General features: G+C 43.0%; 1 protein-coding gene across 1 annotated transcript in view; it reads left to right on the top strand.

The window, feature by feature from the left end:
- The window catches only part of LOC147747587 (vitellogenin-1-like), a 1,134,322-nt gene that overhangs the window by 946,436 nt on the left and 164,427 nt on the right, over window positions 1–23,459 (top strand). The window contains exon 30 of the mRNA XM_086925703.1: window positions 20,794–20,891. Within this exon, the coding sequence (XP_086781829.1) occupies window positions 20,794–20,891 (98 nt within the window). The remainder of the gene's footprint in view (window positions 1–20,793; window positions 20,892–23,459) is intronic.

Raw genomic sequence — 23,459 nt, 5'->3', positions numbered from 1 at the left:
CATTGCAAACCCAATGGGAAGTGCGCACCGACTTTCTGCACCCCAGGGCATTTTGGTAAGCACAGCTCCTTCTGCAATACAGATAGCATCAGCACACATATAGTGCTGGTGTTATCTTAAGGGAGCAATCCTCGTGTGCGTGGGGTCATGATGCCATGCCAATAATGCAAACACTTTGCTTCTGTTCCCACAACCTATTATGGATGCGGACGCAGAGGCAAAGAGGCTATCAGGAGGCACATTGACTATGGGCCACAGAGATAGCGCACAATTAAAATGACTCTCAGTGCACCCTGTAAAATGGGGGTCAAGAGTTGTAAAGGTGTAAAGTGCTCCCATGCATCCCCCATTTGCATCCCACACAACTCCCACTTGCAGGGGTCTCTCTGTCCCCTCTGAAGTGCACTTCAGCTACAGCCTGAATGGTGAAAGATAGAGCGAATTCTTCAAAGAATCACTTCACTTTCATTTCTATGTACTAGGGTGCAGGTATTTGGACATTATATTGAGTTATACATTTGAGCTACCCAAATATCGAGTTTTAAATATTGTTTCACATAAAGATCTTGATGCAGAAATATCGTTGACAAAAATATCATTTTTCAATGTAGGTAATATTGTTATAAAAAATATGCTTTTTAATTATCTTTATGTGTTTTAAATAATGTTTTAATTGTATATGTAAAAAGTTTGTATTGTTTTTAAATATAGTATGTAATTCTAAGTAATTTTTAATGTAATTGTCAATAGTAATTTATAGTGTCGTAGTGGGTTGTGAGGTTCTCAGGGGTACACAAAGGGAAATTAATTAAGTATAAGTAATTAATATTACTTGCTAATCAATATTAACTATTGAGTAGATAATTATTTACATACATTTTTTCATTATTATTTTTAAGTTAGATTGTAGGTGCAAAGTGTTGGTTGTGTAGGGGTATAGGGTGGGAAGTTAATGAGGAAATAATTAATTAATTATTAATTTATTATAAAGTATGAATTGATCATTAATTATGTAAATGGTGTAATTATAATTTATTTTAAGTTATTTATTTGGTGTGGGTTGTTGGGTTCATAAGGGTATAGGGTAGGGAGGTTATTAATGGAATATTACACATCAACTAAATATTACTTTTAATTAAAATATGTAATTTATTTATAATGATGTAAATTGTTTCATAAATATATGTGTTATGTTATATATTAGGTGGGTGTTGTGTTTTTAGGGGGAGAGGGCAGGAAGTTATTCAAGTCATAATTAATTAACAATTAATTATTAATTTATTATGTTATGTATTATGCTAATTGTGATATCATTTTTCATTATATCTTAAATGTAGGCTGCTAGGCATTTGGGAGTATAGTGGGGGAACCTAACTAAATAATCAATATTATCATTTTCTATTGATATTCATTATTACAAAAATGTATAATTATGTGAAATGTTTAATGGGTTTCTAAATGGGTTTATATATTAATATATATTCATTTGATATAAAAAATTATTTTATTTCAATCAATACATGTATGTAAAATTTGTATGTGTTTGAAGAAAAGTACTCTCCCTAGTGCTGCACAGACTGGAGTGGTATTTGTAAATTTCACACCTTCTGAGTCCAACGCACTGACTGGAGTGCGAATAGTAATTTCTACTCCTCTGCAGTCCAACACTTTCAATACTGTTGCACAGACTGGAGTAGGAATAGTAAACTTTACCCCTCCTGTGTCAAACGCTTTCCCTACTGTTGCAGACTAAAGCGGGAATAGAGCATTCTACCCCTCCGCAGTTCAATGCTTTCCATACTGTTGTGCAGACTGGAGTGGAAATAGTAAATTTTAACCCTCCTAAGTGCAACGCTTTATTTTCTTTTGTACAGACTGAAGTGGGAATAGCAGTTGTTACCTCTTTTTAGTCCAACTCTTTCCCAACTGTTGCACAGACTAGGGTGGGAATAGAAATCATGACCCCTCCGTAGTCCAATGCTTTCCCAAATGTTGACACACTGGAGTGGGAATAATTAATTTTATGCCTCTTGGGTCCAACGCTTAATGAAAAGCAGTACATTGCAGTGCTATGCCTTACTTTTCTTTACAAACCAAGTGCAGGTGGATGCTGCCTGCTGGGTACTCAGCAGCAATTTCTTGTCATTATTAATTTAGTTGTGCTTGAATAAATTAGATCTAAAAACACTCTGGTGGAAATTACTTTTACACAGACTACTCAGTGTTTTTGGTTTGGATTCACAACCTTAGTCAGGGTTTTCTAGTAAAGCTCTCAAACTGAATTGTAGAATAGAGGATGAAGAGCGAAAAACGTGGGCAGGCTGACACCCCCTCCGCGAATACTCCCGATCTTGTGCAGAGACCTAATTGGTTGACAGCTCTTCAACCAGAAAGTGTTGGCAGCCATCTTGAGACTCTGCCTTAGCCGTGTCCCAACCAAAAATCTAATACAAAAAAGAAAAGGGGGCAGGGTATAAATACTCTGCGAACCCCCTAGCCAAGGTTCTGATCAGGCCCAAAGTCATACTTACCTCAAGAAACTCTATCTCGAGTAACTATAACTCATATCCCTGCCATGCACAGTTTTCTCATCAATAATTTTGTTGGAAATGTTACAGTGATATTATCAATGATTTCTCAAAATACGTCATGACTGACGTTGGCTAATTAGCAGTGCATGGCGAAGGAGTGAGGTATAGTTACCTTATGGCACAACTTTTAGTTCTTTGAGATAACTATAATTATAACTGCTGAATTTCCACGGTTTTGTGAGTCTAAAACCTAAACTTAACTATAAAGTCCCTATAACCTTTGGCTTTTTAGTGTATTTCAAATTTTTTTTTTAACATAAAGTAATATTAAATTTCCATTCACGAATCCAACCGCTGCCACACCACAATATGGAGCTGGACATATTGGACCTTGAGCACACACCGTCCAGTATTAGGTTTTCTGTGTAAAGGTGTCTCTGACTGCACATACATCTCATATGTAGCACATGCAATGTGCAATGGACTGCATACATTTTTCATATGCTTAGGTGTGCTTGTCTGTCGGTTTTTACATCCATTGTACAATATTAGTAGTGGGTTCAAATTTCATATGCAGAGAGTGTGCATTTTCTCCCTTATTAGATAGCTAACAATGTGTGTAATTGATATTTATTTTTTTTATTTTATTTTATGGAGTTTTATATAGCGCTAACTTGGCCCGAAGGTATCGGGGGTCAGAGCGCTTTACAGAGCACCAGTTGCGTTACATTAGGACACATTCACTTTTTTGTTCGGCATGGGGAGATTAAGTGATTTGCCCAGATTCATAAGATATTCAGCATTATTGCAGAGGCTCGAACCTGGTTTCCCAGATTCAAGATTGACCTGCCCTAGCCTTTAGGCTAACTCCTCTCCCAATATCTGTATGCCTGTGTACCTCTCGTTGAGAGTGACCTCTTTTAATGCAGGATTGTACAAATATCCCATACGCAGTACATGATGATTTGACTTTAGTCACTGTCCCTTCAAGTCAATAATGTCCCTGATTGTATCCTCAACCTGTATACAGTGCATGGGTCTTGGCATGTCATTGTGATGCCTGCCTTTCATAGTTAATGTCCCATATAGTGCATGTATTGGCATGTTAGTGAGCATGCTCCCAATACAATTGATTATACACACATCACACATGCATCACCTCAGGATGCTGGGATAGTGCAGGTATCCGGTTACCATATATGGAATGCGGTACATCCGCTGCTGCCACAAGGCTGACAGGCTCTGATGTAGGCTCTTGTTTCCATGCTCACCAGTGGGATGGGGGCCTTCACTGCTCAGGGGTGTAGGGTGCTGCTGCATGTGCTGTGATTAGGGAAGATGGCTGTTCAAACATGCTCCAGGTGTCCCGGAGCGCACTGCCCCAAATAGCACCAGCGCAAAGTTCCTGGGACACCGTGAGGACTCACACCTGGTTCCCCAGATTCGAGGTTGACCTGCCCTAGCTGTTAGGTTAACTCCTCTCCCAATATGTGTGTGCCTGTGTACCTCTCATTCAGTGTGACCTCTTTTCATGTGTGCATGGGACTGTACAAACTTCCCATGTGCAGTACATGAGGATTTGACTTTATTCACTGTCCTCTCAAGTCAATAATACTAGCGCCGGGACACTTTCGAGTAGCCGTGCGCTGTACATAACATAACATAACATAACATAACATAACATAACATAACATGGCATGTTAGTGAGCATGCTCTCAATATAATTGATCTGAGGCCACCACTTTATCCAACAGGAGTGAGTGCGATCATTTGTTCTTGTCCAATTTGGAGGACTGTCCATAGCAAAGCGTTTGTTACCAGTGGCTTTACTTGCGCCAAGATCTGTGACCATATTACATCATGTTCTTCAGGGGGACTTGGAATAAATTTGTGATATAATCACCGGATTTTAAACAGGCAGTTCTTCCGTAATCACTTAGTAATTTAGTAATTTATACAAGATACAGATCAAATGGTCAAACTTGTATTTTTTCTCCATAGGGCTAGGTGAGAGGTGTACGTTAATCAGGAGCAGTTGTACAGTCGGTTTAAAGTTTCTGATTGTTGTACCAGATATCCAGCCTTCCTCCAATATTAGTTGCTCGACGTTGGCATTTAGCTTGCCAGCTGTGTAGATTGAGAGACCACCACTGGTTTTACTGAACTTGTGTGACCTCAGGGCGAGGGACCTGCATTCCAAGTATCCTTCTATTGGAAGGCTGACCTCGAACCATGTTTCCGGCAATAGTATAACCTTGTGGTGTTTTTAAGAATATCGTCTAGTGATTGGAGTTTTATGATAAGGCCATTAATGTTCCACAAACACACTGAGAGGCCAGGTTGAGTGTTAATTTAGTCGTGGTTTCCCCCGGCCAGGGCCGCTGGCAACAAAGCCAATTAGCCTTCGTGATTTTAGGCTCCTCAGTTTCTGATTAAATTATTCTTGCTAGAGGTCGACTTTGAGCAGATTTTAATATTGAAAATGGTGGCGGTCCCATGTTGTCTGATCGGGCCAGAGGGATTGCATCTACTGACATTCACCCGTTCTGTTTGAAGAACTATTTTAATTCCCCATTTGTTGAATTGATCAAACCTTGATACTACATGCTCTTTGGTTGCTACTGATACAAAAGTAATTAATGTTAATTCTGTGACTTGTTTACCTCTGGTGGGTTTCAATTAGATAGATGTTATATAACTGGATTCAATGTGATGCAATTCAGGAATGGATTTGAACAGTTTAAGGATGTTCCCTCCGTTTAAGATGTCATGTGGTCCTTAAGTGAAGTATTCCGGGATAAATCACACTTTGGCTTTTAAATTTGTTGTGGTAAGATCCTGACCGATGGCCAGGTGATTACTCTTGTCCTTTGTCTGTGATAGATCAATACTCCGATGATTAAGGGTTCGTCTTTGCATATATTCAGCTTGTTTGCCTTGGAATTAATAGGGCACCTTGTTGGAAGTAATTTTACCCATATTTGCCAGGTCCAAATTCTTTACTAATGTTATCCAGAGATTCTCCTTACCGCTTAGCTTAAATCTGTCATTATACTGTTCTGTAGCTTCCCTTTTTTTAGTCTGATCAGGGTTGTTCAGCACAGCTGTGGGAGTTGTTGGGGCTTCTAATCCAGGAACTGAGGATGCAAATATGAGTTTGGCTCTGAAACCTTTTCTCGCTCGACTCGAATCGAGGTTTGTGAGTTCTGCACTGGCACCTCCAGCCTTGGCCCAGGTGAGTGCCTACACTCTTTGTGGTGGCAAGAGACTGGTATCGCATTATATGACAGCCTTACTAGTTTTTGTTGGAGCGGATTGTTGTGACAAAAAAGAGCAGCTATCAGTACTTGCGGTGCAGATTGAGCCACACCGTGTATTGCTTTTTTGAGGTTGGGGGGTCCACTGATTATATTTGGGATCAAGGTACTGCTCTTGTTGCGTTTTTTCTGCAGTCTTTTTTTCCCTTTTACTCAGGCGTTGTTTTTGAGAAGATTTAATCTTGATTCCTGTTTTAGGACTGGCGTCCCCAATATCTGAGGTTGGCGTTGTCTTTGACGCAATCTTTGGTCCTGTTTTTAACAGAGTTTTATTCTTATTGAGCGTTCTGAATTGTTGAGGGATTCTATGCTTCTTGGGTATCAATTGAATGTCAAGAAGCAGCACTGTAGCTGGTGCATCAGAAGGTGGAGTATAAGCATTTACAGTTAGATTCTTGTGTCCTTTATTGATTTTTTTTGCTTTGTACAGAGCACGTTGTCGATGTCACGACTGCAGTGGCCACAACATACAGTATTAACAGAGGAGCTAAGATTTGTACTCAATTCAAGGATAAGGCTAGATACCCAAGATGGAGAAGAAGACATATAGTATCTACCTTATTCGTAAATCAGTGCTTGTCAGCATTGAGGAGAAACTGAATGCTAAATGGCGGAACGGAATGGCCACAACAAAAGTCAGGTTGCCGTTCTAGCGTTCTAGAGCACGAGCGCTGCAATGCTAACGAGGTGCACATTCCACAGGTGAACTACGCACTTCAACTGTAACCGTTCCCGGGTGAATCAATCAATAAGGAGTTTGTTAAAGCGCGACTACTCACCTGTAAGGGTCTCAAGGCGCTAGGGGTGGGGGGGGTGCAGGTTCCATTCTATCAAGGAGGGGGTCTGTCGAAGAGCCAGGTTTTGAGGTTTCTTGCGAAGATGGGGAGTGATGTTGTCTGTCTGAGGTGGAGCGGAAGGGCGTTTCATGCTTTGGCCGCGAGGAAGGAGAAGGAGCGGCCTCCCGATCTGGTCTTTCTGGTGCGGGGGACCACGGCGTAGGAAAGCTGGGCTGATCGTAGGGTCCTTTGGGGTGTGCGGAATTTGAGTCGGCTGTTCAGGTATGCTGGTCCGGTGCCGTGGAGGGCCTTGTGTGCGTGGGTGAGCATCTTAAAGGTGATTCTCGCCTCGACGGGGAGCCAGTGGAGTGTGCGCAGGTGCTGGGAGATGTGGCAGTGTTTTGGCAAGTTGAGGACCAGTCTTGCGGCGGCGTTCTGGATGTTCTGTAGCTTGCGGATGAGGTTTTTGTTTATTCCGGCGTAGAGTGCGTGGCCGTAGTCGAGTCTGCAGGTGACCAGGGCGTGAGTGACTGTCTTTCGGTGTTCGAGGGGGATCCATTTGAAGGTCTTACGAAGGAGGCGGAGGGTGTGGAAGCAGGAAGATGAGACAGAGTTGATCTGGCGGTCCATTTTGAGCTCGGAGTCCAGGATTATTCCCAGGTTGCGTGCGTGGTCTGTGGGGGTTGGCGGGTTTCCGAGGGCGGTGGGCCACCAGGTGTCGCTCGAGGCGTCTGGGTTTGGGCCCATGATGAGTACTTCTGTTTTGTTGGTGTTTAGTTGTAGGCAGCTGTTTTTCATCCATTTGGCAACGGCTTCCATGCCTTCTCAAAAGTTGCGTCTGGCGGTGTTGGGCTCGTTGGATAGGGAGAGGATGAGCTGGGTGTCATCTGCATATGACACAATGTTGAGTCCGTAGGTTCTGACGATGGGGGCAAGTGGAGCCATGTAGACGTTGAAGAGCGTTGGGCTGAGGGAGGAGCCCTGGGGGACTCCGCAGGTGGTAGGTGTGGGGTCCGAGAGGAAAGGGGGGAGTCTGACCCGCTGCGTCCTGCCGGAGAGGAAGGAGCAGATCCAGTCGAGGGCCTTGTCCTGGCTTCCTGCATCGTAGAGTCTGCGCATTAGGGTGCGGTGGGAGACTGTATCGAACGCCGCTGATAGGTCGAGGAGAATGAGGGCTACTGTTTCTCCTTTGTCCAGTAAGGTGCGGATGTCGTCTGTTGCGGCGAGGAGGGCGGTTTCTGTACTGTGGTTTTTTCTGAAGCCGGATTAGGAGGAGTCGAGGATGTTGTGTTCTTCAATGAATGTGGCGAGTTGGCTGTTGATGGCTTTCTCGGGTGAAGAGGTGCTTCTCTTCGCTATTCGGAACTCATAGCTGTTGAGTCAGAGAAATCGGAGAAAGAAATAAAGTTCGAATTTTTGCATGCGCTACGTGGGAGCCACAGTGTCCTGTGACAGAAATTTCTTGTACGAGTGTGGTAACTCGGAAGAATTCAGCAGTGTCTTCGACGGTAGGAAAATTCCTGAACTCTTGAACTGTAAAAAACTATCAGTTTGTCACAGAACTTTTGAACTGACTCCACAGATTTGTTGCAACTTAGTTTACTCATAGTTAGGGTTCATTTTTCTTTGTGGTGCGACATCAACATTTCGTCAAGTTCCAGTTGAAGCAGGTCGAGGTTAATCTATATCAGCACCAGGTAATGAGTGGAACTGAAGGGGGTTAGAGGAGCAACTATAGAGTCACAAACCATTGACTGTAGATATGTGTTGTTGTTGCAGGATTCTGGTATAAGAACATCATTACATTAAGAGAGAATCAATAGCCTTGTCTTTAAGGGGTAAGATATACTAGCAGTAGCATCATAGTAGTAATAGAAGTGTGAACCAGGTAATTTGTTATAACATGCCTTCTTTCTAGGTACACTGCAGTATTCCTAAGACCACTGATGAAGAAGCCGAGACGCTTCAAATCAAGGCTGTCTCTCTTTTCTCTTCCACTTCCCCTTTCCCTTCTGCTTTAAACATCACTTTGATTTTATTATCGAGTGGTGGTTGAGGTGGTGGGGTGTTGGGACCATCGTCGACTCCTGTGGATATCGTTGGTGCCTTGACAGATTGAAGTGCACTCTTTTATCCACCCGAGTCGGCAATGGCTGAAGGTTTGGATTTAAAATCCTTGGCGGGGTTTCTAGAAGGGTTACAAAACCAATTAACTCACACGTCGGAGGAGAATAGGGTTCTTAGAGATGAGGTCAACAAATCAAACACAAAATGGAGGCAATTCTGGCGGGTACTACTCCTTTACCGGGGTTGGATCCTACTCGTAAGTCAGCTGCTGGAGCAGCAACTCAAGTGATACACTCGGTAGCTCCAATCATTCCGTTAGCTAACTCTGAGAGATTTAGTGGGGACCCCCATAAGGCCCAAATTTTTCTCACCCAGTGTTCTCTACATTTTTTATGTAGAACCGTAGTGTTTAAAGAGGATCAAGCGGAGGTTGCGTTCATACTGTCCTACTTGAGCGGTGACGCCGCAGCCTGGTCAATGCCATTAATCTCCAGAAATGACCCTGCCTTGTACGATTTCGAGCTCTTCAAGAAAGAATTTTTGAGAATTTTTGATAGGCGCACTGCCAACCAAGCTACAGACAATGAATTGCTGGATCTTAAGCAGGGGAATCGTGATTTGGTAGCGTACATTGCCCAATTTAATAAACTAATTGTGGAAACAGACTGGCCCGAAGGCAAGCGCTCAGCCATTTTCTATCGTGGCCTACGGGATGAGTTAAAAGACGCCTTGGCTCAAATACCGAAGAGACCGCAAGAAATTTCGGAATTGATAGATCTGGTATTACAAATAGATCATGGACTTTATGAGAGGCGATCTGAGAAGAAAAAAGATTTTAGAACCTGGATTCCTCGTCTAGATCACATCAAGCCAGAAAGCAAATCCGACACAGTTACTGGAGAAGAACCAATGCAGATAGGCTCTATCAGAGGTCCCTTGACTAAAGAGGAAAAGGAGGAACGACGTTCGAACAATTTATGTTTGTATTGTGGAGCCTCGGGTCACTTTGTGTAGGAGTGTCCGAAAAAACCCAAGATCAGTTTGGGGTTAAAAGAGAAATCCCATCAGTAGAAGGAGTTGCCCTGATGGGATGTTCAGAACAGTCAACTCTAGATCATCAACAACTGGTCAACACTTTGCAATCAGCGGCGCCTCACTTGACACTCACGTTTACAGTCAAATTTGGATCACGAACAATCACAGGGGTGTCAGTAATGATTGATTCTGGCGCTACAGGAAACTTTTGCGATTTGAGGTATGCTAAAGAAATTGGAGTCAAGGCCATCAAGAAAAAACATTTTGAGGTGGTCAAAGCGGTGGATGGTACAAATCTGACTTCTGGCCCCATCACGGAAGAGTCTGAGACGTGGAGTTGGAAGGTTTGCAGGGACACTGCGAATTCATAAGGTTCAATTTGATTGATGCGCCACAATTTCAGTTAATTTTGGGGTTGCCATGGTTGACTGAACACAACCCCACCATTGACTGGGAGAGGAGGACTGTTGAAATGAACTCAGAGCATTGTGTGAAGAACTGTTTAGGGGGTAAACAACTCAAGCTCGAAGCATCGGCCGCTCATGAGTTAGCACAGCTCACTACTAGCATTTGTGTTCTAGAGACACATAATATTCCCAAGGAGCACCAAGACTTGGCCAGTGTATTTGACAAACGTAATGCTGAGAGACTCCCTCCTCATTGGGTATATGATTGCAAAATGGAGTTAGAACCAGGGGCTATATTGCATTGCAGCCGAATTTACGCCTTGACAGAAGCAGGAAATGTTCATCTCAAAGAGTACCTGGACGAGTACCTGAAACTAGGTTTTATTCGGCCATTAGAATCGCCGGTGTCGTCGCCTTTGTTTTTCCGCCCTAAGAAGGATGGGACCCTGCGCACCTGCATTGACTACCGAGCATTGAACCAAGTGACAGTCAAGAATCGGTAGCCTTTGCCCCTTATTTCACAGCTCCTGGATCAGGTCAAAGGGGCCAAAATGTACACCAAGCTGGATTTACAAGGGGCCTATCACTTGGTCCGTGTAGCTGAGGGTAAAGAGTGGAAGACGGCATTCAGAACTAAATACGGACTATTTGAGTATCAAGTCATGCCCTATGGTTTAAGCAACGCACCGGCGGCTTTCCAGCACTTTGTCAACGATGTCCTGCGGGAGTTTTTAGACAGAGTAGCAGTGGTACACATTGATGACATAATAATTTTTTCGGATTGCGAGGAGGATCATGTTAAGCATGTGAGAGCAATTTTGAAAAAGTTGCTGGACAACCTTCTTTATGTCAAACTTGAGAAATGCTCATTCCACGTGGAGCGTGTGGAATTTCTTGGTTTTGTTCTGTCAGCTGAGGGAGTAGAAATGGATATGTCCAAGGTTAAAGTCATTCAGGATTGGTCATCGCCGAAAAGTGTGAAAGAAATACAAAGCTTCATTGGCTTTGCCAATTTCTATCGACGATTTATTCCAAACTTCTCCATCAAGGTTGCACCAATCACTCAACTGTTGAAAAAAGGGAAAAAGTTCGAATGGTCCAACGCAGCTGAAGCAGCTTTTCAGAATCTAAAAAAAGCTTTCGTCACAGCCCCAGTTTTGATGCACCCAGATCCAGAACAGGCCTTCTATGTGGAAACTGATGCTTCGGACTTTGCTACCGGTGGTCTATTGTCTCAACTAAGCAAACAATCGGGACAGCTCCACCCAGTGGCTTATCGTTCGAGAAAATTGTCTGATGCCGAAGTCAATTATTCTATAGCTGACAAGGAATTGTTGGCGGTGAAAGAAGCTTTTCAAGACTGGCGCCATTACCTTTTGGGAGCCAAACATTGTGTAACAGTATTTACAGACCACCGAAATTTACAATTCTTAAAATCTGCAAAAACCTTGACCCCTCAGCAGCTGAGATGGTCCTTGTACTTTTCAGAATTCAATTTTGTAATAACTTACAAACCGGGAGCTCAAAACGGAAAGGCTGATGCTTTATCCAGAATTAATTCGAGTGATGAAGAGAGAGCTCCACTGAAGGAACCCATTATTCCAGCAGACAAAATCATCGGAGCAATCCACTTGGAGGAATTTACAAAAGAAGTTCAAAAAGCCTTTTATGGTAATGAATTTAAAGATTGGGCAAAGTTGGGTGACGAGAGAACAGTGACTGATGGTCTTCCATACTTCGGAGGAAAATTGTACCTACCAACTCAAGTATTGCAGGAAAAGGCCATGAGTGGGTGTCATGATGATCGACTAGCAGGACACAAGGGCGTGAAGAAAACATTGGATTTAATCAGGAGATATTTTTGGTGGCCAGGCATGGCGGCTCAGGTGGGGCAGTATGTTTCAACTTGTGAGATTTGTATCAAGGGAAAACTGAATCGACAAGCCCCACAGGGTTTGTTACATCCTTTGCCCAATGCACCACATCCATGGCATACAGTGACATTAGACCTAATTGTAGATCTACCTCCCAGTCAGGGCAATACAGTTAGATTAGTATTTGTAGACTCCTTTTCTAAAATGGGTCATTAGGTTCCATTAAAATCTGTGCCTTCTGCCCCTCAACTGGTACAACTCTTTAATCAACACATCATTCGTGCACATGGAGTCTCTCGGGTAATTATATCTGATAGAGGAACACAATTTCTATCGAAATTTTTGAGAAAATTCATGCACAATTTAGGTATCGACACACGATATTCTACCAGTTACCATCCTGAAACAGATGGGCAAACCGAGAGAGTAAACCAGGAATTAGAGCAATATTTGCGTCTCTACCTGCTGGAACAGGAGGGAAACTGGTCAGATTTGTTGTGGACGGCTGGATTTGCTTACAACAACGCACTTCATGATTCCACTGGGTATTCCCCATTTTTCTTGCATTCAGGCCGACATCCTAGTCTAATGATTGGTAGACAGGATGTTGCTGTGCCAGCCATCACAGATGTAATGACAGAGTTAAAAACCTCTTATGAAAAGGCCCAGAGAAATTTAACAAAAGCTAAATAAACCTACAAGAAACAGGCAGACAAGAGAAGAAGAGTGGGAGCTAGCTTCAAGGTTGGGGATCAGGTGTGGTTGTCCACCAAACATCTGAGACTTAGAGGGAACAGGAAATTCCAACTCCGGTTTATCGGTCCCTTTAAGGTTTCAAAGATCATAAACCCAGTGGTGGTAAAGTTGCAACTTCCCAAGTCTTTAAGGGTTCATCCAACTTTTCATATTCCCCTCTTAAAGAAAAGTCCAATGAATGCTAGACTTAAAAACACTCCTATGCCAGTAAATGTAGAGTCAGAAGATGAGTTTGAGGTCAGCAAAATATTAGATTCAAAAATCTCCAGAAACAGATTGTATTACTTAGTAGATTGGAAGGGGTTTGCCCCGGAGGAAAGATCATGGGAACCCTCCTCAAGTGTTCATGCTCCAAGATTAATCAAAAGCTTCCATAGGGCTTACCCTAAAAAGCCAAAGTTGGGAGACCCCCCTTTCGAGGGAGGTACTGTCACGACTGCAGTGGCCACAACATACAGTATTAACAGAGGAGCTAAGATTCGTACTCAATTCAAGGATAAGGCTAGATACCCAAGATGGAGAAGAAGACATATAGTATCTACCTTATTCGTAAATCAGTGCTTTTCAGCGTTGAGGAGAAACAGAATGCTAAATGGCAGAACGGAATGGCCACAACAAAAGTCAGGTTGCCGTTCGAGCGTTGCATTGCTAACGAGGTGTGCGTTCCACAGGTGAACTACGCACTTCAACTGTAACCGTTCCCGGGTGAAGAGGTGCTTCTCTTCGCTATTCGGAACTCATAGCTGTTTAGTCAGAGAAGTTGGAGAAAGAAATAATGTTCGAATTTTCGCATGTGCTACGTGGGAGCCACAGTGTCCTGTGACAGAAATTTCTTGTACGAGTGAGGTAACCCGGAAGAATTCAGCAGTGTCTTCGATGGTAGGAAAATTCCTGAACTCTTGAACTGTAAAAAACTATCAGTTCATCACAGAACTTTTGAACTGACTCCGCAGATTTGTTGCATCTTAGTTTACTCATAGTTAGGGTTCATTTTTCTTTGTGGTGCGACATCAACATTTCGTCAAGTTCCAGTTGAAGCAAGTTAAGGTTAATCTATATCAGCACCAGGTAATGAGTGGAACTGAAGGGGGTTAGAGGAGCAACTATAGAGTCACAAACCATTGACTGTAGATATGTGTTGCTGTTGCAGGATTCTGGTATAAGAACATCATTACATTAAGAGAGAAGCAATAGCCTTGTCTTTAAGGGGTAAGATATACTAGCAGTAGCATCATAGTAGTAATAGAAGGGTGAACCAGGTAGTTTGTTATAACATGCCTTCTTTCTAGGTACACTGCAGTATTCCCAAGACCCCTGATGAAGAAGCCGAGACGCTTCCAATCTAGGCTGCATCTCTTTTCTCTTCCACTTCCTTTTCCCTTCTGCTTTAAACATCACTTTGATTTTATTATCGAGTGGTGGTTGAGGTGGTGGGGCGTTGGGACCATCGACGACTCCTGTGGATATCGTTGGTGCCTTGACAGTCGACTGTCTAAGTGGTTAAATCATTTGAATGTGGACACAGGGAGAACGGTTGAATTTTCAAACCTGTTCGTAATTTCCTGATTTCTGTCAGGACCAAATTAAGAAACTGGGGTAGGAATGACAGTCTGTTAATTATTGCTTGTGCTGTGTTGGCATCCGATTGTGTTTTTATAATTAAATTGTTATTATCCATCCCTGCTGTGAATACTGCTAGAGTATTTAAAAGGTCAACTTGTCAGAGTGGTAATTTAATGCAGTCACTGTAGATTGTAAGGTTTACAAACGTTGAGGCCAGGGGGCGATTAGCTCAGTCGCTACCAAGTCACAACCTTTGCGCGTGTCTGCTGTCCTATTAAATTCTGTCTTAAAGAAAGATAGGTCCATAAGGGAGTGTTCATTGGGTTTTCCTGGCTTTATTTCGGAGGGCTTGTGGTGGAAAGGCGTGAAGGGTTGTTAGAGTGAGTAGTTTAATATTGCCTGGTGATTTCTAGCCCATTGCACAGCTTGAGGACTGAAGGTGTTCTTATTTCCAGGGGTCATTGTGTCATTAGTGTGAGAGTTGGTGTCCTGTTGCAAAGATGTCCACAGACATATAGGAGGATCGTCACTTCAGATAGTGATTGGCAAAGAGCTTAGTTCATTGTTGGTTTGAGGAACTAGTGATAAGTGATGAGGAGTTTCTCCTAACTGTTTAGCTAATCTTGACCTATAAATTGCTGGGGTAGAATGCTTGTCCCCTTTAAGGTGGGTGACAGAAGATGTACTTGTGGCCTGGTTAAAATGTTGTTCATGGATCATGGCCTGCACTTTGATTGGTACTGAGCCTACTCTTGAACATATTTGTAGAGATTGCATCGGCAGGGGCAGCGGTCCGTTAAAGTTGGTTACGGCTGAGGATGTGGGTCCGCGTTTCTTAACATAATCTCTAAGGGTCCTCTTTTTTGCGTCAGATATTGTTTTATCTAACGTGTTGTGGTATTTATTTGAAGGGTCGAGGAGTGCTGTTGTATCTGTCTCAGAAGTGCAGCCTGGGGAGATAAAACCCGGTTCTGACACCTGGCGAGGGAGAGGCTAAATCCCCCAAGGGTGAGGGTAATGGTGCCGAGGAGGGTGATGATGAGGATGCAACCCCTGTATCAGTAGATGCTTTAGGGGCTTCTTTGTTTTGCTTCTTGTGGGTTTTTGCTGTTTCTTTCTTAAGCCTTCCGGACCGCATTGTGTTGTGGCTATGGCTAAGTACTACTACTCCACCTTTCTCTCATCAGAGGCCGCCTCCGTTGGTTACTAATCCCTTGTTTAGCCTTTTACCCTTCCTTGGAGGTTTGGGGTCCGGGATCAAATTTCCCCTTTTTTGTGACAAATATACCCCTAGCTGTAGCTGCAGTATGAGGTAGCAATGGGGGGTATCCCCGGTAGAAGGAAGACCCCAACTCCAAGCCTCCAAAACTCCAGTCTCAGTGTTATTTTTGCTCTGCTATTACGGGGAGGTTGAGGGCTGAGGCAACATATGCAATGGTGGGCCGGTGCCAAATAAGGACCTGTGCAGGTAAGCTGAGCTGAGCAAGCAAGCGTGGGCAGGCAACTATGGGTGACCACACCAGCTTGCAAGCCTCAACGGCCTGGCCTAATGCTGGTGACTTTTGTGAGAATGGATGGCCCCCGCAGCTTTGAGCACTGAGTCTGCCGCCCACACCTCTGCCTCAGCATCTCTGGATTGGAGGAACAAAGCTGAACCAGTGAAGCAAGGCTGGGATGGGGCAGGAGAAGTTGGCAGGATGTAACAGGGAGGGCAAAATCCCGGTGCCCCTGCCCAGCACGGGATACCTGCTGCTTCCGGTGCTCCCAATGGCCCAGGGGTGGGGGCAGAGTCAGCAGACAGTGAGTGCGAACCACCACGACAACCTCCTGCTCACCGCTCACTGCTCCCCCTCACTTTGCTCCTGTACCAGCATCTTTAGCTCCTCAACAGGCCTCAACTCTGTCGCTCTCGCTCCAACCTGTGTTCATAGTGGTGGAAGAAAGATGCATTAGGTGGAACCAAGACTATGCGGCCTTGCTCTTGTGCACTCCTGACAAGTTAACTGCTGGCTTCTTTGGGCACAGGAACTTGTGGCTGTGGCCTCATTTACAAGCCCATTGCACCACCAGTGCTTCACTGTTTTTAGATGCACTGGCAGCACAGTGTGCCTGCCCATATTTAGAAGTCCACGTTAAGTCAACCTGCATGACTGTTCATGGCCTTGTAAATATGAGCCCCTTTCACATATTCATCTCTGTAAAAGGGGCATCCCATGGCTCTTGCTGTGGGTGTTCCCATGCAACATCCATGGAGCCTGACACATTCTCAAATTTTAAAAGTGCTGTAAACCTGGGAATGTGTCCGAATCCAAAGCAGAAGTGGCATAGCAAGGAGAAATACTTTTAGTTTTCCTCCTTTTTGCTCTTTCTATGAGTGTTGTATTTTGCAGCACACATAGAAGGAGAAAACTCCATTAATGATTGTTTTTGTGCAGGATGGGGTCCCTTCCTGCAAAACAACACTCATCCCTGCACTGCAACGCAGGCAACCTTGCACCATTGCTCAAGGGTGTCTGAGTTGGCGTATGGCTGTGTTTTGTGTCCGGCCCAGGGGAGAAGAACAGGAATGCGCTGTATCTTGTAGATGCGGTGCATTCCTGCCCTTTTATTTTGATGCACATCAGTGCAGCAGGGAGGCCTGCTGCGCTGCTGTGTGTCAAAATATCGTAAACGAGGGCCTGGTTATTTTAGAAAAAAAGCATTCACTGCCCAGGCATGCCCCCTTGTATACATTAGCATTATTATGGTACAAAGAGGTTCTGAGACAGAAAGAGGGAATAATTCCTACAAAGAATACCTTTTTCATGTAAGAGATAATTCTTCCCTGCGGTACGCTACTTTAGTCAATTTGAGCCACAGAGTCACATATTCTTTCTTTTCTCATGCAAAGAGATATCATAGACTAACACCACTTAAGCAGACAGGTCCTTTAGCGCAATTATATTGAAATGTTTTCAAGTACATAGACTGTGCACGTTTCTGTAAATAAACCATCATTACTTACAGAACTGGATTTACCAATAGCCAAGGCCACTTTCTTGGCAGAAATAGCTTTCTATAGCATCTTGTTCTTACTGTGCTCAGCCATTGTGAGACAATAACCCTTTCTGCCGATTAAGACTGCATATAAAAACATGACGTTATTTAATTGCCTCATCCTTATTTACTAAAGGAATATTTTCTAAATTGCGTGTCTTGGTGATATGATTACAGCTGTTCTTCTCTTTAGCCAAATAATGGTCAGACTTGTGACTGGTCTATTAATAATGGCTACAGGTTTCGACAGACAGAAACAAAAACTATAATTATGACCTTTGTTCAGCTTTTTATAACCTCACAGAGGTCTCATTAGAAAGCAGATGCATATGGCACTCTCCTTACAACAAATACTCTGCATCGTTTTCATTTCTGAAAAATAATTTGATTATTTTGCTATATCGTGTATCGTGAACTGTAACAGCCTCACAGAAAACTACTACAAAGGCATGCCAAGGCAAACATTTATAATTTTGCACTAAACAACTAAAAATAATTATTTGTTCCTTAACTGTGGAACGAAAACCCTAATATTTGTGTAATTATTTGTCAATCGTTCATGTTCATAAGGAGGTTGGTGAAATCCCATGAAACAGGCCCCAACAAAAACTGGAAAGTTTCACTGCATATATGCTTTATGCATTACAAACATATGAGCAGATAAAATACCTTGACATGAAGAAAAAGTAATATTATTTTAGATGGTGAATCAAAAATTGGTGATTGAGAGATTATTCCACGACCACACATCTTGTAGATCAGATTCAGGAAAGGCATTGTAAAATAATTAAACAATAAATCTGCCAGGTTCAGAACCTTCTTCTCTACATATTTTAAACACTGAAACATATAGATTATTGCTCCACATGCAAATCCATATAATTTCTGACAGTTGCGGCAGCCAAATAAAACAACTGGCTGGTTTCGGTTAGAAATTACAATGCTCCTCAAAAACACTGCACAATTTTTGAGGGCTTCTGTTTGAGAATTGACAAAGATACGTTTTTGAGAAATCACTTGAAGAGATTTTTTAGTAATGTTCCTAATTTACACCATAACGTCCTTCAACTTCAATCAAATTTTACTCTGCAGATTATATGCACACATCTGTGTTATGGAATACGTTTACATACCCTCTGGCAATTTAGAAGATTAAGTACCTCTAGTCCATTGGTGCATATGGAAATGATCCGGGGAGGGTTTAGTATTTAGCTTGAAAGTTAAAATATGATTGAACTTAGACAGAACCAACATTTCAATACAATAAAAAATTTGGGGCAGATTTACGTTTCCTGGCGCATCCCTGCAAATCAGCAGGAATGCGCCAGGAAAGATGCGTCACCCAAGTTTACCCTTGCGCCGCATTTACAATGTGGGGCATCATGGCGCAAGGATAAACAGATGCATGTTGCATCTGCTGGCGTAAGGTTGGCGCAGAGCTGGAGTTGCGTCACGGGCGCGAAACAACTCCAGCACTGTTCCAACCCTGCCTATGTCTAACATGGTGCATCAAGCCTTACGCCTCCTTCAAGCAGGCGCAGGGTTTTGACGCAACATGGCCGTAAAAGTGACTCAGTGAAATCTTGTAGATTTCACTGCGTCACTTTTACGTGGCGTTCCAGCGACGGAACGCCCACCCTGCGCCGAAATGGCCACATGAAACCTGATGCAGGTTTCATGTGGCGCAGGGCTTTACAACGTGATGCATCTCCCAAGATGCGTCACGTTGTAAATAGGGCGCAACGTGGCGCATGGTTTACGCCGCCTCTGCATCACAAAAGTGACGCAACAGCAGCATAAAAGTGACACAATTTCAAAAATTCAGCTACGTGCATATTTATTTCAGGTTTGCCTTCAGATTTCTCTATTGGTCCTGATATTTTACCACAATCGATACCAGATGTTGAAACTCAGGAGTTATAGAAGATAAAATGCCTATTATCATACTCTAAAAAAACAGTGTAAGTCACTTAAGAGTTTCATGACCAAATAGAGGAGCAAGAATGAAAGCTGAGTTGCCTTATAATGTGCCTGAACTCCAAGGTGACTTGCAATATGCTTTTTACATTCAATACAGCCTGATGTATTCCTTCTAGCACTTGGTTACACTTTTATCAAAACATTGGATCCCCAAGAAATCCTTGTCTCGTTATTCTCCAAAGGAAGAAGCTTGTTCTTGCAGATAATCAGGGTTATTCGCAAAGGAAACTTACACTTGTAAATTACACATGTAAGTTTACTCCTACACTTTTGAGCAACTTTTCTACTTTTGGCTATATATTTAATTTAACAGTATTTACTAATGAGTTTTATTTTAAGTCCCTACCTTCATTACCTCAATTATGTTCTACGGGATGGTTTAGCAGTATGGTGGTTGGTCATGTGTGGTGCAGAACTTACTGTTGCTCTGAGCAGGAGTAAATGTACTACTATTTTGTGTCCTTTTTGGCTGTAGTCATTTTCGAACTGCAGTTAGTGAATAGCAATTAATTTGCTCTTTTGTGGGTGACTGTATGTCTCTTCCCAACACCCTCCTTAGTTTTACCTAAATCCCTGCTTATTGCTCCTTTAACCCCTTCTATTTAGCAGTTAGTATGCTCCTCTTTGCAGCCACTTCTCCGGTCCCTCCCACTTTTGCTACTAAGTAGCAAACTTACATATGTGAGGGCCTCCCTATAGAAAAGATAGGAGAGGTGTATATGGTGGTTTTCATCTGTAGGTTTTTTGAATTGCATTTTGTAATAAATAAAGTAGTACTGCTTTATGTACTACAAAAAGCAATTAATGAATTGAGCTCAATGTATATTAAATGTGTACTCTACTGTGAACACATTCATTAACAGCTTGTCATTTCTTGCAAACACGTACTCTGAATTACTTTTCATTAATTCTGTATAAAACTAACTTTTCACTTTAGAATGTTTGGAAAAACCAGTAGTTGACTGGTGCTTCTATGTATTAAATCATAGCAGTGAAATAAACAACATTTTAAACACTAAACTAATTGCAAGCTATAATGTTAGAGGGAAGAAATCTGAATAGGCAGCTTCTGATCCGAAATATGTCATTTAAGGTGTCTGCTATTTTTGGTAGCAGGCACTGTCATGCTTCAACTAAGCTGTAATTACTGTGGTATGTGGATAAATCATCTTATTGTAAGTGATTAATTATGTTACAAGTACAACTAGATTGTATGAAGAAAATTAGAGACAGGTTTTAATTGCAAGCAATCATGTATTCTAAAGTGTTTTGACCAGTTGTAACAACAAAACATTGATTAAGCAGTAATAGATGTCCGATAAGAGAGTATTTATAATGTTTATAAGTCTAGGTAAAATTCTGCAAATGACATTCTTAAATGTCACCAATATCCTCATCATATAAAAGTACATTTTATTGTATTTCTACTTTAAACATGTTTTTTTTTGCAGAGACATAAAAATCCAACCAGCTAACTCAGAAGGCCTACAAGTACTATTTAATGGAATGATAATAATGCTCTACAACAAAACATATGAGAATCGAAGAGGTAATTTGTTGCTCCAGTTTATTTCACCTTTATTTGAACTCCAGAACAGTGTCGGTATCCCCTCTTAGTTCATAATTATTGGAAATCTAAAATCAATTGAATATTTATTTCACTTGCTGTAATTATTATGTGTGAAGGTACAACGCACAACTACACAAGCAATCTTAAACAAGCATTGGCATAGCAAATAGGTCTCCCCTTTGGGACCTTATAAATGTTTAGCCAGAGCTATTGGCTTTGCCTTTGTCTTTAATCTATGTTGTAGAGCAGTGTATCTGCTGTGCCGCATGTTGAAAAGTTAGAATAAAATGTTATAAGCATTTTTTTTTACCTTACATATAACCAAGTAAACATGATGTACATGATGTCTGTCCTGGTGCTGAGGTAATGCTGTGCTGATGCTCAGGTGATGCTGAGTTATACTGATATGGTGGTGAGGTAGTGGTGTGCTTGTGCGGAGGTGGTGCTCAGTTGGTGCTCAGTGATGTGGAGCTAGTGCTGAGTGATGCTGAGTTGGGGCTGTGCTGGTGCTAGACTAATACTTAAGTGGTGCTGCATTGGTGGTGCTGGGCTGATGCTGTGATGGGACTGCACTGGTGCGGAAGTGATGCTTTTCTGGTGGTGGTGCACTGATGCTGTGGCGGTGCTGAGTGATTCTGTGCTGGTGCTACACTGATGCTTAGGTGGTGGTGCTGCCCTTATGTGGAGGTGGTGGTGCTGCATTGATGCCAAGGTAATGCTGCACTGGTAGTGAGGTTGTGCTTTGCTGGTGCTGAGGTGGTGCTGTGCTGGTGTTTTGCTGATCCTCGTGTCTTGCTGAGTTAAACTGACGTAGTGCTAAGGTGGTGGTGTGCTTGTGCGGAGGTGGTGCTCAGGTGGTGCTGAGTGATACTGAGGTGTTGTTCAGTGATGCTGTGGTGGTGCTGAGTGATGATGCGTTGGTGGTGCTTTGGTAATGCTGTGATGATGCTGAGATGTTGCCGAGTGATGCAGAGGTGGTGCTGGTGCTGTGATGGCGCTGTGTGATGCTGTGTTGGCACTGAGATGGTGGTCCTGCACTGATGCTGAGGTAGTGCTGTGTTGGTAGTCAGGCGGTGCTGCACTGGTTTTGTGCTAGTGCTGATGTAGTGCTGAGCTGGTACGGAGTTGGTGCTTCACTGGGGCTGAATAATGTTGAAGTGGTGTTGTGTTGTAGGTTATGGTAGTGCTCAGGTGCTGCTGAGTGACGCTTAGGTTGCACTGTGGTGGTGGTGCTGCTGGAGTGGTGTTAAGTGACGCTGACTGGTGCTGAAGGGCTGCTGCGCTGATGCTGAAATGGTGCTGAGGTAGTGCTGCACTGATGGTAGTGGTCTGGTGGTGCTCAGGTGGTCCTAAATTTGTGCTGTCCTGGTGGTGAGTGATGCTGAGGTGATGCTGTGCTGGTGCTGCACTGGAGTTGAGTGGTGCTGAGGTGGTGCTGTGGTTGTGGTGGTACTCAGATGCTGCTTAGTGAAGCTCAGGTGGTGATGCAGTTGTGCTGCTGTAGTGGTGATGAGTGACACTGACTGGTGCTTAAGTGGTGCTGTGCTGATGCTGGGGTGGTGTTGTGAGAGCGTTGCGCTGATGCTGCGGTGGTGCTGATGCTGTAGTACTAATGTGGTGCTGTGCTGGTGCTGAGTGATGCATAGGTGATGCTGAGTTTTGCCAAGTCATGCTGAGGTGGTGGTGCTGTGCTGGTCTATGACGTTTCTTTTCTGAAACTCTGTCTGCTTACAGTGTCTCAAACCCTCTGAAGACGATAAAGTGCAACACGTTGGCAGCTAACACAATTAACTAAAAATACATGTAAATAAACACAACAACACCATCATTAATTTATAGTAAATACAATTTTACAGCTTAAAATACCTACGGGGAGGGGAGCAAAGAGAAAGAACTGCCACAAAAACAAGGCTTTTTAACACTTAGACAAAAAGAGAAGTTCCTTGTTTAAAGTCAACAATGCTATAACATTCTGTGTGGTGCAAGAGTGTTGAACAACAGTCTATGAAAACAAATACAAATTCTGACGGTTGAGATCTGGTTACACTGCCCTGCCCATCATAGAGTGTATGCAGAACACTGAACTGGCTGGAAATGTAAGTCTGTCTCCACTCTCACATTCTGTTTCTCTACCAGAGAGCAGATTTATGAGGACGGTAATAAACAGCATTAAACTTAGCCCACTGGCAGGAGCTGGGCCACAACTGCGTGTGGAGGAGGGGACAGACATCTGGCACAAACCTGTGGCAGCTTTAAATCTTCGATCCCTGACGTGTATCATCCCATACTAGTAAGATCTGTCACTGACCTGGTGCTGATGGGGGAAGGCAAACATTAATAACAAGGAGAGGGCAGCAACATGCGGAACAGTAGGATACAGATAACTAAACACTTATAAGTTCCCAAAGGCGAGACCTATTGGCTATGCCAATGCTTGTTAATATACTGCATCCACAGTCCCGGCTGACCATGGCCTGTTGTCATGCACACATGGAGCAGTTCGGAGTTCGCTCCACTGCGATAATAAACTGCAGTTTGATCTTTGAA

The sequence above is a fragment of the Lissotriton vulgaris genome, chromosome 1_1 (genome assembly GCF_964263255.1).
Source record: "Lissotriton vulgaris chromosome 1_1, aLisVul1.2, whole genome shotgun sequence".
NCBI classification, from domain to species: Eukaryota; Metazoa; Chordata; class Amphibia; order Caudata; family Salamandridae; genus Lissotriton; species Lissotriton vulgaris.
Note: the sequence above shows the minus strand (reverse complement) of the source record. Positions and strands in the feature narration are given on the sequence as shown.